At 34.6% G+C, this 17,428-nt stretch overlaps 1 protein-coding gene across 2 annotated transcripts; it reads left to right on the forward strand.

The window, feature by feature from the left end:
- Positions 1-1,992: 1,992 nt before the first annotated feature.
- On the forward strand, positions 1,993-16,556 carry MS3_00009202 (uncharacterized protein). Of its 2 annotated transcripts, XM_051217540.1 has the most exons (6): positions 1,993-2,074; positions 7,657-7,758; positions 7,806-7,958; positions 10,008-10,181; positions 11,881-12,097; positions 13,783-16,556. In XM_051217540.1, the coding sequence occupies exons 2-6, from the start codon at positions 7,660-7,662 to the stop codon at positions 14,184-14,186; spliced, it is 1,047 nt and encodes a 348-aa protein (XP_051064953.1). In that variant the 5' UTR covers positions 1,993-2,074; positions 7,657-7,659; the 3' UTR covers positions 14,187-16,556. The 2 variants fall into 2 exon arrangements, with proteins under 2 accessions (XP_051064953.1, XP_051064954.1); XM_051217541.1 differs by lacking the exon at positions 1,993-2,074 and adding an exon at positions 3,247-3,303 and having other exon boundaries at positions 7,657-7,958; positions 10,008-12,097; positions 13,783-13,971; positions 14,335-16,556.
- The last annotated feature ends 872 nt before the right edge of the window (positions 16,557-17,428 follow it).

A 17,428-nucleotide genomic window follows, 5' to 3' on the forward strand; every position in this document is an offset into this window, starting at 1 on the left:
AGATGAAGCACGTTAATATGGACGGGCTTTTTAGTCGATCTTCACAGTTTTAAAGCAACCTGATTGTTCTAAGGTTCTGCTGAGTAATGAATACCTATACCTCAGAGGAAATCTAGTTGCTTTTGCTAATGCAGCGTTATTTTATGTCTTCCATAAATTTAGTCAGGTTTAAATAAGAACTTTCGTCTAAATTTGAACGAATAGTTTCACAATATTTCGGCGCCGAGTTGAAGTGAGACATTAAGAAGAAGAATATATTTGTAAAATCTCAGCGAATGAATTTTAAGTAAATCCAACGTTTCGCCTGGCAATCTGGTCCAAGCTTTTTCAAGGAAAATATAATCAAACAACAAAATTATCGAATATAAATAGGTACAAGGTTCTTCGGTTTACTGTATACTGAATAAGTCATCCAATCAACGTGAAGGATTTTTTATAAATAGGTATTTGTATTAATGTGTGAGAGACATGTTTATATGAAAAAAAATATGAAAATAATAAAGGTTAAAGAAATAAAAGTTCATTTGAAAATAACCAAGGGGAGAGAAAGAATAAGAAATTGTCGTGTTATCCTAGGCCATAGAATGACTTAAGGATTACAAGGTCAATTCAAGGTTATGACAAATTGTTTTTGTACACATAAGGACAAGGTATGTGTTATGGAACCAAAAAGCGTTAAGACAACAGAATGTGTTTATACGCAAGTGCTGTGAAAAGAAATTTCATTCAACTAAATATTGACTTCGGTATGTGTATATTAAGAAAAACAGATCATTTTTATACATGAAATGAATCAAAAAATGCCACAGCCTGCATTAAATGAAGATAAATAATAATATTTCAATGTTCCAGTCAATTAACATATTCAGATAACACACACTTTCAATTACATATACATTCCTCTTTTATTTTGTTTACTTATCTTATTTATCTTCATTTAATGCAGGCTGTGGCATTTTTTGATTCATTTCATGTATAAAAATGATCTGTTTTTCTTAATATACACATACCGAAGTCATTTCTTTTCACAGCACTTGCGTATAAACACATTCTGTTGTCTTAACGCTTTTTGGTTCCATAACACATACCTTGTCCTTATGTGTACAAAAACAATTTGTCATAACCTTGAATTGACCTTGTAATCCTTAAGTCATTCTATGGCCTAGGATAACACGACAATTTCTTATTCTTTCTCTCCCCTTGGTTATTTTCAAATGAACTTTTATTTCTTTAACCTTTATTATTTTCATATTTTTTTTCATATAAACATGTCTCTCACACATTAATACAAATACCTATTTATAAAAAATCCTTCACGTTGATTGGATGACTTATTCAGTATACAGTAAACCGAAGAACCTTGTACCTATTTATATTCGATAATTTTGTTGTTTGATTATATTTTCCTTGAAAAAGCTTGGACCAGATTGCCAGGCGAAACGTTGGATTTACTTAAAATTCATTCGCTGAGATTTTACAAATATATTCTTCTTTTTCATGTCTTAGTCAGGTTTACTTCTAAATTTCCTGAGTCTTCCTTTTGTATTTTGTAGTGGAGTTGGTTACTAAGCACACGATCTCTGAAGCGAAGCACATAATTACGAGTCAGTCTAGACAATCGTCGGACTTCCGCGTAAGATCTCATAGATTAATTAATTGCACCATGACAAGTCTGCAATTTTAGGATTAGTCCTTTTATTATAACAGCACTAGTAGCAATCCACACCATAATTCTACATGTTAACCGTAAGTTTCGAGATGTATCTAAAACATTTTGTCCAAAGTTTACACATGTACCAAAGAACGTCACTATGCTTCTCTTGGTATCTATTTTCGTCCGGTCTTTGATAGACAAGCCAAATTTGTGGACGGTAGCTTCGAGTCTGAGGATAGTTCTAGTGCTCGTGGAGGATGCAGAGCAGAGTGTGTAAAGAAAGCTAGAACAGAGTGGATTGGGAGGAGAAGAAGAGCCCAGTAAACAAACAAAATGGACTTAAACATCATGACGGAAACAATCGATAACTAATCGAATATAGACTGCGAATAAAACGATTTGTCAACCACGATTAAATGTGTAAGTATCAGATTTCGAATCCGTTATACCTGCCAATTTTTAAGTCGCTCGTCAACTCCTCTTCTGTACAGCACTCATGGAACAGACTATCCGTTTCATCTTCCAATAAAAAATCTTCAACTTCTATAGCTTACACAAAAACGTTATTTGTCTCTAGGATGTCTATTTTCAATTTGGGTGGACTAAACTCCAACATTATCGACCACGATTAATAAAGTGTACCTACCTCACTGATGGCTGCCGAAAAACTGCTGCTTTCCATACAAAGTTACGCTAATATTAGACAAGTTATACCTTACATGAAATCTGTTAGCCAACTTCATCGTCTTCCCTTAACACTCAAACCATCACTTAACTATTCTGTCATTGCGACCAACCATCATCTTTCTTGGTAATATTGTAGTGTGGCGTCGAGTCGAAGTTGACTATGAACACCGCTAACAAAAACACGTGCCAAGTAAATCAGAAGGCGAAGGTTGAACGTAACCAAATAAATCCATAAAATCCCCGAGAAGCCAAATATCAGAAGGCAGTTTATGGACCAAGTCGAGATATATTTGCTGGCGATCTAGTGGTATCGAAAGGATACCGAGATCGTGCCAGGATACAAGCTTGGTTACAGAACGTAACCGAATTCGCGCGAAGTCAAAATCAAAGTGTAAGAATAAGAATGGAAGCACAATATAGCTGTCATTAGTACAGTCAAACAAAAGCACATTAAAACAAACACTGGTACAGTTGGTTATAATAATAATTGTTTTTATTAAACCAGTCGTGTTCTCGTGATAAATGTGAGTCACTACAATATGATAACTGCTAGTATCCGGAGAGCCTACTACTCTGAAACAAAGCCACTCACTCAAATAACAAGATATAAAAATCCACAAATAACTAATTACCTGACTAGAATCATTGCGGTCAAATTGCCAGACTAACACACATTGAACATTGTCAATTACCTAGAATCCTAACGAAATGGCAAGAAGTGAAAGCAAAGAAATCAGTCAGTTTATATATTGGATATTAGATCAATTGGGAATTTATGTAAGGCTCACCTTGTGATGCATTACTAGAGTCTTGATTCGTGTATATAGGAGACAGACGTTATTCCCTGTATTGCTAAGCAGTAGAGATAAACATTGGTTATATACCTAGTTTTTCTATTCGTCTTCCGTGTCACGGCGGTAGAAGTAAAGCATACCGATGACCTTGATCGGCCAAAAAGCTAGGTAACTGGTTTCGTAAGAGGATATATGATAAGGAAGAAGTCGAATAACACAGGATAAATAGTTTTGGGATTGCTAGCAAACCTTTATGCTTAATTATTTGTCATGACGAGTGAGAAAGGGTTAGAATCATTAGTTACGTAATATCAAAACAAACAAAAGAGGGGTAAGTGGCGAACTCGAGGAAAAAGGGGTGTAAATTGTAAGCAAATAGAAAACGTTTTATTTTCTATTTGATGTGGTTTATATTAGGAAAAATGACTAGCCTTATGGGGATAGGAGAAAAGGTTGGGAAATAGGGTACTTGGGATTAAGGTTTGGATTTAAAGCTGGAATGGCTCTGGTAATAACCACAATGATAAAGCATAAAGCCATTCCGATTAGAATCGAAATTATTATCATTACTATCATCCTTGATGTATTTGTTTTCTGATGTTTCTTCCTCGAATAGACTAATCGTTGTGTATGTGTGCTCAATTAGAAACTTCATCTTAGATCATAAAAAATCACAGTGTAAAAGTGATTGGTACTCAGTATTAGGAGATTTAAATGCCCCTAATATTAACTGGGAACTGATGTCCACCGTAGTATCCGATAGTACATTCGGTAGTAGGTTCCTTACGATTGTGGTTGATGGTGCTCTAAAACAGCATGTATGTTAACACACATCTTGTGGTTCAAACCACGCGTCTTTGCTGGATTTAGTGATCACTTGTGAAACCGAAAGTATTACTGGTCTAAATATCCCCACACAGTAGGCTAATAGTGATCATAATGGTTTGCCATTCAGGTTCAGAGCTTGTGACAGTTGTTTCTAAGGTTCGATCTCCCTCAAATTTATGGAGAATTAGCATTTCGGTCATGAAGGATTACGCTGCAGTAACGGACTGGTCATTTTATACTAGTTCGTCAATTGGAGAAGTATGGTCTTTATTGAAAAAGACACTTAGCTCAGTTACGTCCTTTTTTATACTATGGTTAAAACGTCGTGGACCTAAAAACCATTCACCATAGATAACAAGAGATCAGGAGAAAACGCCACGATATGTCCACCTCTTCAGACTCTGAATAGTTCAAATCTACTTATCTGAAGACTATGAACACAGAGAGTGCTGATAGGTAAGCCGATATTCTCATATGATAAACAACCAGTCTGGGGTTCGCAACAGTTTCAAATGGTTGTCCTCATGTATGAAGAGGTGAACTCAGAGAAGTAATGGGATATAGTCACTTCCGTCACCCCCAAATACCCTGGTACGGTCGAGAGTGGGTAGAGTCAGCTCTCCCTCTCGAAGTGCTCTCACATGGCCACGTTCATACAACCACTGCCAGGGAAGTTCTTCTCACTGCCTCCTCGCGGCGGGGGTGTTTACGATACTGAAAGGACAAAAAGTGAATGTCCGGCGCTTTAACTGGGTTAGTGGGTACGGAGGATCCACCTAGAGGAGTTAGAAAACCCTGATTCCAAACCAATGGTTCATATGGGCTCCAGGATCCTGAAGAAACAAATGACGTATGGATCTATCCTTGTCTGCTGGATGCTGTGGGGACTGTATCTCTTAACGTTGCTCCACTGCCTCGTGGGTTGGAACTCTAGATCGAAGGCTCGGGGTGTGCCCCCCTAAGAAAACCACCTACTTCGGTTTGGGTACCCGGGCAGTGTCACAGCCCTCACACAAATCGAATGATTCATGTGGCACGTATCTATTTGATGCCTCCTTGTACCAATGTTGGGTTTAAATAAGTAAATAAGTAAAGTTGCAGACAAATCCACTGACATTAGTAAGTAATGAAATTGAGAAAACTGATGCCTTGTTAAAATATTTTAGCAGTGTTTTCTACTGACGACGGTGGAAGACCAGCAATTAACTTCAATAACAGTTTTCTGTCGATGGATTCTTTGTTTATTAAGAAGTGAGTTCTACAAGTAATTCAACATCTCAAGCAGGATAAGTCCAGTGGTTCTGGTGATATCTATCCTCAAATCATGGGAGCCTTAGCTGATATAATTGCCGATTGACTGGCAACACCCTTCGATATGTCCCTGAAGTTGTCAAAAACTACCACGAGACTGGGGAGGTACAATCATTAGTTCAGTCTACAAAACTGGGTACAAATGTTTGGTCAGTAACTATCGCCAAGTTAATCCAAATAAATAGGTTGTCAAACTAATGTTAGAGATTATTGGGTATACTAATTCAAGTTATGTGAAAAGGAATAATCTTTTGTCGAGGGAATAACATAGTTTTACCATGGACTCATACCTGACTGATCTTCCCTTTACAACAGAAAATTGAGCTGCAGCAAAACATAGAAATATTCCAGATGTCATTTTTGTCGATCTAAGTAAATCCCCCGGCAAAGTCTCTCATCTAGGTTTTAAGTTAGAACTGGAAAATTTTGAGATTAATTATTGTTAAAGTGGATAATTAATTTTCTCAGTGATATCGGGGTACGAACAAGAGTAGATGGTGCTTTTTATTATGGGGATCTGTGAAGAGTAGAGTTCCTCAAGAAATAATCCTTATTCTCCCCTTTCTTACGTTGCGCAAATGGTCTACCCAGTCATACAATCACCTATTAATGACAAATATTTCTTTATATACCAATAAGTAGAAAAACTGTATTTCTGACGTTTCATGACTTAATGTAAGGCACTTCTACAAAGTTAATAAATAACCGGATTGAATTCAGTTACCTATTTACTTTGAAGAAGTGCCTTACATTAAGTCATGAAACGTCAGGAATACAATTTCTCTACTCATTGGTCTATAACAGAAAATACATTTATGATTAACTTTTCACCCAGTGCTCAATTTATTTGAAACTATCAAGTCCAACCTTGGCATTGGTACCTACATCTATTATTTCGTTTAGGGGTGAAATTGAAGTCTGGATATCCATACAAAGTGAGGCTGATCAGATAGGATTACAGGGAAATTTAAATTCAGTTGAACGGGTGAATTGGTGATCAGTAGAAGTAAATTCTGCTCGAGTGTAGTAATTTAAATCGGTCATTACGACAATGTACATAACGCAATAAATGGAATGGGATTACTTTAGGTTTATAATTTTAAAGATTTGAAAGTTGCAGCTAGAAATGACTTTTGAATTGTGTATAACTGCTGTGTTCTCTTCCAATGGCGTGGTATTATGAATTATTTGTAAGTCATTTCATCATTTAGATAGAGAAATGTTCAGGTCATTATTCCAGTCGTCCGTGAGGCCAGGTTTATAATGTAGGGTTCAAGCAACGGGTATTCATCTCAATATAAAGCGTATATGGTAGAATGGATTCAACAACGAGGTACTGAAATGGTGAAAGGTTGCTCTGACCTGCATTACAAAGACAGACTGAGGCGCCTCTATCTTATCGTCGGTTAAGAGGTCATATATTAATAGTTAACCGTATACTAAACAATAATTTTGGTTTTAATGTTTTATTTTCCAACCAAGACTGATCGTCTGAGAGGACATCCTTATAAATTTCAAAAACCGAGATCAAATCGTCTGCGTCTGAATTTTTTTTACATAGAATCGTGAGTTACTGAAATTCTCTGACAGTACGCATTATCAGCACCTTCTATTGGTACATATAAATAGAGATTAGATCTTCACATTACTGCAAATCATGAGAATTAACATAGGTCGCTTGACTTCTTGTCCTTACCTCTGAAGACCGAGTCACTCAAGTTTGTTCCTACTCTTTAATCCTATACCGTTTGTCAAGTTTATGCGTTCAAGTTACTGAATACTGGGAGGTCTTAGATCCTATGTAACTGTTAATAAGGTACAAACTACGTCACCTAGTTTTAGATCTCGCGCTAAAACTCAGCGGCCTTTGTTTTAGATCCGATTGGTTCATAAACATAATATACTTCAAGTAGTACTTCACCTTAGTTTTTATAAAAGCAAAACACTTGATGTAATCTGTTGTCTAGTAAAATGCAAGGGACCAAAGTTGATGGCTGTAACAAATTCATTTTTCATAAAACGTAAGTTAAGGTGTCGTTACTGATCTAGTACAACTTTATCGCTTTGGTTTTGAGCTATGTAATTGTGTGTGTAGAGAATGATAATAAAACTTGTCTACTCAAAACCTGATATCACGTTGAAAGCCACCAAAATCATCCATCTGAGCTACAAATCTCCATCTCAAAGTCGAGTGTTCAAACCAATATTTATATTACACTTCTAATTATAGGCTATCTAATTTAACAGCAAATTTTTTGCTTATATTCTATTATGTCTGTTCATTTTTCAGTATGTTTTAGAACATCAAACTATAATAATTTGTCATTCAATTATAAGCTAGACTTGCTAAATTATTTACTCAGTACTTACTTGTATTTTTAGAGTATGAAAAGTGACACAAAAAATTTAATTGCTGGAAGCTTGTCCGGTTTTACTGTCCGTTTTCTAACTCAACCATTAGATGTTATAAAAATTCGTTTTCAAGTGAGTTTTTGTATTCTATGCTTGTGTTAAAAACAACTATAATTCAGTTACAAGTTGAAGATATTAAGCCCTCAGGAAAATCATATTACACTGGCCTATTACAGGCATTCATTCGTATTTACAAAGAAGAAGGTGTATATGGTCTATGGAAGGGTCATGTACCAGCACAATTTCTTTCTATTACATTTTGTGGAGCACAAGTAAGTGGTAGCATAAAATTAATAGTAATTATCTTTTTACCTTGCTGAATACTGTATATAAAATTAAAGTAGATACGTAGATGAGTGTTGATCTTGACAGTTATCGATTGTTGTAGGTTTTAGATTTTAATGGGATGTAAGATGACCAATAATTCAATTGTAAGACAGTAGTAGCTAGTGCTACATATTGATTATTTGATAACAAACCGTTTTTATTAGTGCTAATAATCAAACTATATCTACCATTCTTAATTCGATTGAGGTGCATTTTTTTGTGGTTGATACCTAAGTGTTCAGATTTACCTAAAAATGTTCACCTAGTTCTTCTCTTTGGTCAGTAATGCACACTTATCTAACACACTACTTCATTTATTTATGTCAACAAAACCGTTCATTTTCAACTCTACTGTTATAGATGACTATTCTGCAGATTCTTGAGACAAATATTTTATTCATCTGTAAGGGTTTGTGTTTTCCTGTGTTTTTATGTTCAGGATTGCATTTGATCGATCGCTGCATGTGTGCACCTTGAACAGATGACACGATGTTGTTTACAGCTTTAGGAATAATTTGGGATTCTCCCGAATTAGTAGCTATCTGAAATAATATGTTGACTCTCAAATCTATAAGTACTGGGTTCGCGTCTCACTGTGAACATTATCATTGCGAAACAAGTACATTCAGCTGACTAGTTTCAAATAAGACGAAATGCATGTCTTAAATTTCACTGTTGCCTACAACCTAGAAATATAGTGAATACTGTGGCAAGTTTATAGCGATACATCAACCTGTGACTGTTAAGCTAAAAAATAGTTACTTTTTTATGGATCTCTGCATAATGTAATTGGTCCTTTGGTCTGTCATAACTTCGACACTTTCCTATACCACTTACAATAAAGGTTTTTATCGAAAAAGCCTACCTTCTTCACTACTCAAGGTTTCTTTATATAAATATATTACTGTATTTCACTATGCTTGAAATTAAACTTACTTTTCATTATTTCTGGCGAATGATATTCATGAAACCAGGATGTTGATGTTCGATTATCACCTCTTGTTTGTTGTTTAGGGATTATTTCTCTGCCCCATCCGTAGCTGTCATTTTGATGCCTATTTTAATAACTCACCCGAGCTATATTGACTGGAACACTTGTTCCTATGTCGGGTAGGTCGGTTGGAGAACGGTAAAGCTAGAAGCAGTAACTTAAAGTTTGAAAACGGAGTCGTACTACTGGATATAGAGGAGTGTGATAGCAGTAAATTATCCCCTTCAGACAACCAGCACTTTCAGCTATGCTTTCTTATCACAAAGGAAGGGAGGATTTAGGAAAGGTCGAGCCCAAAAATATTACACCTCATCTCAACCCTCGGATTTTCGTCTCCAGAAGTAAGGCTTTTAAGCTACGGAGCTAATAAATCTTAAACTTCTCATGAAAAGAAATGTATGACGAGCTTCAAGCCATTGTCCCCTGGATTCTGTGGTTACGCTCCTAGGTCACTAAGACTACTACTAACCCAGTTTCCTTCTCATGTGCCTCACGAAGAAGTATTCTTCCACGGTGTGCGCATTCGGAAATCGACATCCGCTCTCAAACCTGTTACAGCATAGGAGATTATATTGTTCACATTTTGATTAGTTTCTTGCAAGAATTGCTACTTCTTTGTTATTAGCGAACCATATTCGACACCACTGGCGAAATGTTTTACTAATTAACCAGTTTTTTCACTACACTTCACATCTAATTCAGAATATTCATCGGAATAGCTAATGTGATGAGACGTAGATAGATAAACTTTCATCCACATAACAAAAATGGACATAGAACTCTATATGTGTAAAAGAACCAAAATTTAGTTATCAGGTGCGACATATCTAATTACAGCAGTAGTGTGGCAGTACAAATATTAGTAGCAAACTATTAAGTCGAGAATTGTGTTTTAGTACAGCGATAATTCAAACTTTCATGTTTATTTCATCAACCCTATCAGTCTCTGTATTATTTGAAAATACTAATGTAATCTTTTTTTGCAAATAATCTTACATTTTAGTTTGGGAGTTTTTATGCCATTGAAAATTTACTAACCAACCAAATAAATCTTAGCTCATCATCTGGATGGGTGCATGATGTGATAGCCGGTAGTGTAACTGGTCTGATTGCGTCTACATTAAGTGAACCATTAGATGTCATGAGGACACGACTTATAGCTCAAGGTAAAAATCAGGTAACCATTTATAGGTTTTCTAAAGAGAATTATTGACTATGTGCTTTACAGTTTTGTTCATAAGGATGGAAAGTTTGTGTATGTGCGTGTTGGATTTTTTTATGGCTGAGATAGATAACAGTAACGTAACTTATTTACTACATATAGATTTATGTACTTGGTTTTAACCCATACTATATGTAGATTGCTGGGAATACATAACTACCTTATCCAAATTAAGTAAAAACAGGGGTTCGAAGCTTGTTTTTCTCGAGTGTTTTAATCTTCAATTTGTTAAAGTTGTTTGTCTGGACAAAAAGCCACAGTAAAGCAAGCCATTACACGAGTATGGATGTTTCAGATAAATACTTCTAGAATAGTGGATCAGCTTTTTACTCATTTTGAATGTAACTGTAGTCCTATCTAGCGGTTTTTGAGTAGTAAGATAGAATAATTATTTCATACAATAACTGTAACCTGTATATTAGTGTGTAAACTTATAGATGGCTAATTATTTGTATTCTTGTTATCATGTCTTGTCAAATTAAGATATTATGAAGCCCTAAAATGTTGGGATAAATATATGTGACTCAGTGATTTGAGCCTTCAACCTTTTTTCGAGATTATTCTCATCCTTCTATTCGGTTGATATGAACTACATGTAAATGATAACTGTACGTTGTATCTCAGTAATATCAGTGTATTGAAAAAGGAATTTATTGCTTACTATACTAGTGACATAATTACTAGCAGTAAATAAATATGGATATTTAAATTTCTTGCCAAATTGAACCCAATGCCTTCAACTGTTTAAGCGAACATTTTAGACCCTGAATTCATTAAACATAATCTGGGGAATAATTTCATTGTTTTTACAAATCAAATCAAGTCCAAATTAAAATGTTTATCAAAGTTAAGTCGTAATTGAAATACTGGCGAACTGTAAGTCTCAACAAAGAAGGGTTCCCATATATATTGTTTTCTTTCTCCATTTAATTGGATTTACAAAATGTTACCATAGTGTACATTACTACTCGATCAAAGTACCAGGTAATCAGTACAGTCATTCGGTACTTTGAATATTTTCACAGTTATAAATAATGTTTTGAAAACTGTCAGTAGTAAATAAACTAAGTATAGATGGTCTGTTCAGAAAATACAGTAACCAAACTACTACAATTTTTTATTAGATTTAGGTGAAATTGTCAGGAAATTTATGGGACGTTATTTATACAGTTGTAATCTATTGAAGATAACAGTTATTTTTAAATAGATCAAGGGTTTCTGTGAAGGTCGTGAAGACCGTGGGTATGGGGTGAGGTTATGATGATCATTATTGACGTCTCATATTGTGTCCAGTGGCTAATTCAATGTTTAAACGATTGCCAGTCACCTAGATTCACATTATTCTAGCGTGACGTAAAAATGATAAGACAACTGAAGAGTGACTTTGGTAGATTTATATGGATGTATTGGACAAATGAAAATATTTTGAAGGGAATAAGATGGATTTAACCTAAATTTTCTTGGTTAAAGTTTGTATAACTTCAATGCAGACATTTACTCGGCAGATCACTTATGTTTCTTTCTCAGATTTAACAAGTAGAGACAATTTTATGACAGTTGCATGAATGTGAACATATACGGTGAAGTAAACTGTTATTACTACAAAATAAGAGACCAATGTTTACATGAATTTATTTTGTGTTTTGAAATGAAGGTTTATTCAGGCTTCCTATGTGGTATGCGTCATCTTATTCATGAAGAAGGATTATTTGGCTTATGGCGAGGACTTGGACCATGTCTTATATCAGTAGTACCACAAACAACTGTTTATTTTACAGTTTATGAACAATTGAAGCGTTCTCATATTCTATTGAAATCAAAAGAGAATATCCCTATGAAGCATAAATCCGCTTCTTTAAATAACGATGTTGGTAAGTTAAACCGATTTTCTTTAATATTTATATATGGTATTAACAAACAGATCTAATGAGAGATTTGTTTGGAAGAAAAGCGAACTCAATACAAGAGGTAAATTCACTGTGGAATTTGACTAGTGCATTCATTTAGTTCCTATTCGTACTCGTCCGATCAACATATATTTCAAGTATTTATCTATGGTTGTATTGTGTCTTTCGAAGTGGTTATCAATACTTTTCATAGTTAAACTATTCGAAATAACCCAAGTTGACATACTTCATTATTAATATGAATCAAAAGAACTCTTTCCTGAAAATTGGACTATACGGTAATAATATAAAACACGACAGCAGGCACGAGGTATGTATATTTGTGCTAGAAGTTACAAAGCATCGCATAATACATATACATTACCATTAGTTATCCATTTGCATCTTCCGTTGTGTTCTGCAATCTGAACTATCTTCTCAACCGGTCTCCAAGTGTTCTTCCAACGCCGTGCTTTCGATGCACTAAACATTTTCACTGTCCGACAAGTGTTGCAACTTCGATGCAACGTTCCAATACACTCGACTTACAAAACATCCTTGTGAGTAGTGTCCACTACAACAGTTGTATGCTTTCATTTATTGGAAGGTTCAGAACAAATACCAGCTTAAGATGTGGTTAGCAGTTGCATCCTATATTTATTCAGTCCATAGAAGTTCAAGATCGAATAACCTTAAGGCTGGCTATTCGAATCCTATCATAACCTAAGTTTTTCAACGTTAGTTATCTTAACTCCACTCTTGTATGTTCTAAACCTAGGTTGGTTATCTTGTTAAGAATGCTTTAAAACTGAACAAGTAGGAACAATCGGTTAGATTATATTGACAAAATTTCGTAAATTCATTAAGGAATGTTTAATTATTTCGACTAAAACTGCAGTCAGTGTATCATTACAAGAAGTTAAGACAAAATACCTTTTGAGTTTATAAGAAATCATTGCATTTAGTTTGAAGTTAAATTTATCGGATAAATAAAGCTATTTTAGATTCCATTTGTCATGAACATTCGATTGTTTTGTTTTAATTAGTTATTAGGATTTCCATTTGGGATAGCTTATATAGTTACTGATAAGGGTTTGAGTTATCTCATTGTTCACTATTAATGGGTGATAAATAAAAATATATGTACGCATTAGATTTTATTGTCCTGCTCTGTCAAATAAAGTCTACTTTGTAAACAATAGAGTTACAGAAGACATTTATATAATGCTGTGAGAGGTATGAGGGAGATTGTCACTTCCTGGTTACTTACACCATAAGAACACTTCTTAAGGTTATCTGAAAAGAAACCCAAATTATGTGTATGAGTGATCATGACTTTCTGATAGCATGACAGCGGTGCCTGAGGGACAACTGCTTGAGGCCGATCACACTGAACTTTATGAGTAGTTTCAGATGTGTTATTTCAATACTTTAGAGGTGACAGAAATCCTTTAGGGGAAGCTGAGGTGTACTATTTTTTTGGCCGGCCTTTTTTAAGCCTCCTCTCTCTCTGTTATGATGAGGTATTCATAAATGTGGTTTGTGTTCCGAAAATAGCTGATCAATTCGATTCATTAGTGAGAAATCATAAAATGATTAATACATCTTTTTTAAAATTACGTGTATATATATATATATATATATATATATATATATATATATCTTTTTAGGTCATGAATCATCATTGGAGACTGATCACCATCTTCATCAACAGTTAAATTGGCATTTTCCACTTTGGGCTGGTGGATTCTCTGGTCTCTTAGCTAAGACAATTGTCTATCCTCTTGATTTAGCTAAAAAACGTTTAGAAATACGTGGATTTGAAAAAGCTCGTTTAACATTCGGTCAATTGCCTAAAGGTTATACATTATCCACATATAAAAATATTAATTTAACACAATTAAACTATAATCAATTTTTCGCTTCATTCTATTGTTTAATAGATATTTTTAAAGAACATGGTATTTATGGTTTGTATAAAGGTTGGATACCATCAGCTTTAAAGGCTACATTAACGACAGGTTTAATGTTTTGGTTTTTTGAACAATATAGTTTTTTATTATCTTATTATTAATACTACTATTAACTATTACTACTACTACTACTAATAATAATGACAGTAGTGCTAGTTTCTTTTCTTTGACAGTTTATGATTTAATGTTTTACGCAATTCCTATTGGGACTCATTTTATTTGATTTTGGATTATTTTTGTATCTTTTAGAGAGAAATATATTGATAATTCATAGTACTACTGCTACTTCTACTACTACTTTAGTGAACAGAACACCAGTGGGGACAATCGAATGTATTTGACACGAAATGACAGAGTATCTCAATAAAATCTGAGAACCATATAGTAAATCGTTAATTTGCAAAATATCAATCCATTATCTCAAACTTGACTGTTCATGTTGCAAACATCAATTCGTTGTCTCACATTTTATTGTTCATGCGTTTTCATACCAATTGCGTTCTGTTCCCATTCTTTCCTCATCGACTTTCTACTGAAATACATTCTATAACTGACCACCGTTATATACTACTTGTATGGATATAAGTAACCCACACCACACTACTACTGTCTTTCATAATATTATTGTTAAACCATTTACTAGGTGTGTATTGATACAATTCTCAAAGATTTAGGTCTAACACTCGTAATTTATTGAAGAATGAATGACCTACAAGTTAATTTCCTTCAATTACATATAACATTTTACCATGTTTATTTTCTGGTCATATTTTGTATCTAAGGATGTTATTTTATTCCATCTAAAAAGCCTATTCATTTGACTAGTTGTCTTGTCTTTCGGGACCTTAAAGCAATAATACAGCCTTGTGAGTAGCTATCACTTGGTCACATTATATCATTACGTTCATCTATCGATTAGCATTCTGTCCATCAATTTAAATAATAGATATTTCATATCACACAGAAAACACATTCCATAACAGGTACAGATTCGTGTAGTTGGTCAGTAGTTACATTAATTGTGAAGATTAGTTTTACTATGCGTTCCCGCAAATTGAGGTAGATGGAGGAGGGTTCGGACCTGTGACTTAATGACTGAGAATTGAATGCCTTAACCACTGAATGAAAACTACAATTTTCTGATAACTTATATACAAAGTTTATATGCTCTAATAGTTTATGTACTAATCAGCTTTGAGCTTAGCAGTGTTTGCGTAAGAACTATGGATACTACATTGCCAAAAGCTAAGTTAGATGCAAATATTGTTAGAGATAGTATGGGTAGTTATCGCATATCGGTCATGCACATCAAAGGAGAATACCTTTTGAGGCGCCTGACGAGCAATTTGGATTACAAGTGGTCTTGATGACCTAGGAGCGTGAGCATAACAGTTGTTTGGGACCTGTCAGATACAGCTTTTTTGTTACAGATTTTAATGTGTTAGCTCCGTACTTTGCAACCCTTACTGTTGGCACCGGAAATCTATGGGGCAAAGAAATACAGAGTATTTTTAGGGATGTCACTAACAATTCGTTTAATAATCAGTGACAAAAGTTTTCTCAATTGATTTAGATAAATTTGTATGTCAAAGTGCTCTCTTGAACATCTCTTTTAATTTACTCTACTCATAAGTAGTTAAATTAGATTAACGAAAATTGAGGTCAGAATTCACATTCAAATGAATTGGACGACTTCAATCCGTAAATAACGCTAGTGAATGGAGTAGCGATAATAATTTAAGAATAGTCAGTTATGTAGTCTCTTACGTGCTACTCTTTTGAGCTTCATCTTAAAACGGGTTTTTCGGAATAAATTCAGCTTCAAGTATCAAAAAATTTGAGTTTTCAATCTTCCGTGTGGTTGAGTAGTTATGCTCTAAGGACCCTGATTGGGGAGTCACAACGTCGCCATAAATACTATCCACGTATGCGTCTTTTCCTGCCACGATGGCATGTCATAAAATGGTCAATCGGCTTCTCCCATTCCACCCTACCATCAGCAATTAATGCACGAAATTTATCTATCTAAGATGCCATTCGTAACACATGTCTAAGCCACTGAAGTCTATGTTTCTTTATGGTGACACCGTCTGGGTTATCGTCACCGTGCCAATTTATTAATATCGTTAAACTAAAGTGCCATATGAAATGATTGTAATTGATTTTCTGAATTGTATAGTCCTGCCTTTTAAAATATGCCCCTGTTTTTGAGAAAATATTCTGTATCATATTCACTGAGATGGTTAACCTTTTTAGGTATACTTATGAGTAAACAGAATTTTATAGGATATTTCACTATGATAACTTTACCATTCAGTCGATTTCAAGTAATTTGAGATTGTGACTGCTATAACTGACAGCAGATTAGAGGACAGCGAATTATCGATCGGACCAAAAACGCGCAAACACGTAAGAACGGCCCAGGGTTCTGATTGGTCCCGCTTCCCTGTCTAGCCCAGCCAGTTGGGTCCAGAACACAAGTCTCAGCCTCGGAGATATGAATCATTATATTTCAAACATACTCTGTTTATATACCAATCAAGCAGACCACATCGTACCATAAAATAGAAAATAACATTGTACAATACTGACCAGTAGGAAAACGACACGTGAAGTAAATATTGACCAATAAGAAAATAACACCATTTCAAGTTCCAGGATAGCGTTAGACTTAACAGAATAATTTTTGGGATATTTTCCTGAATATCCCAACCGTGACGATTTGAGAATTAATATCTGTTTCGAAATGTTTTGAATCTAAAATAGGCATCACAAATAACTTTTGGGTAATTTTATTAGATCATCTGATACATTTCTGAAAATTTGAGTGATCCTGTTCACCTGGGGAATACTAAAGTGCTCCATGTATCTCTAAAAATTAGTATGATATATAGACTAGTGTCAACCATTAGGTTGACAAGAATCCCGTTAATCAAGATGTTGATTTATATTTGATTCTCAGCTGCTCAAACACTTGAAAATTATGGGTTTTCGTACGAGGACGTAGAACGTATTTGTTTTAAGTAAATCGTCTTTGTGTTCAAGTTGTCGCATTTGTTTTTATTATACATGGACATGCATTTCCGACAAGCAGTAAGTAAAGCAGATTTCTTAATTAATATAGTGTAGTTAATAATCGGAATAAATGTACATAGTGTTTCCCATTTAAAATCCAAACTTGAGCTGCTACCTTAATGTGGCGATCAAGGTTATCTATCGTAATAAACCAATCAAGTGTTAACTCTTATTCTCTTAGTATCTATCATATCAGAGAGGTAGGTTTGAGAACGGTAAGATCAGAAGCGAAAACTTATGGTTTAATATTGAAGTCCTAATGGTGATT

The sequence above is a fragment of the Schistosoma haematobium genome, chromosome 5 (assembly GCF_000699445.3).
Source record: "Schistosoma haematobium chromosome 5, whole genome shotgun sequence".
In the NCBI taxonomy this organism is placed as follows: domain Eukaryota; kingdom Metazoa; phylum Platyhelminthes; class Trematoda; order Strigeidida; family Schistosomatidae; genus Schistosoma; species Schistosoma haematobium.

Excerpts from the sequence above, each read along its gene's own strand:
- MS3_00009202 (XM_051217540.1), top strand. The coding sequence starts at position 7,660 with ATGAAAAGTGACACAAAAAATTTAATTGCTGGAAGCTTGTCCGGTTTT. Across the intron at positions 7,759-7,805 it reads TTATAAAAATTCGTTTTCAA|TTACAAGTTGAAGATATTAA; the intron begins GTGAGTTTTTGT and ends ACTATAATTCAG. Across the intron at positions 7,959-10,007 it reads TTACATTTTGTGGAGCACAA|TTTGGGAGTTTTTATGCCAT; the intron begins GTAAGTGGTAGC and ends CTTACATTTTAG.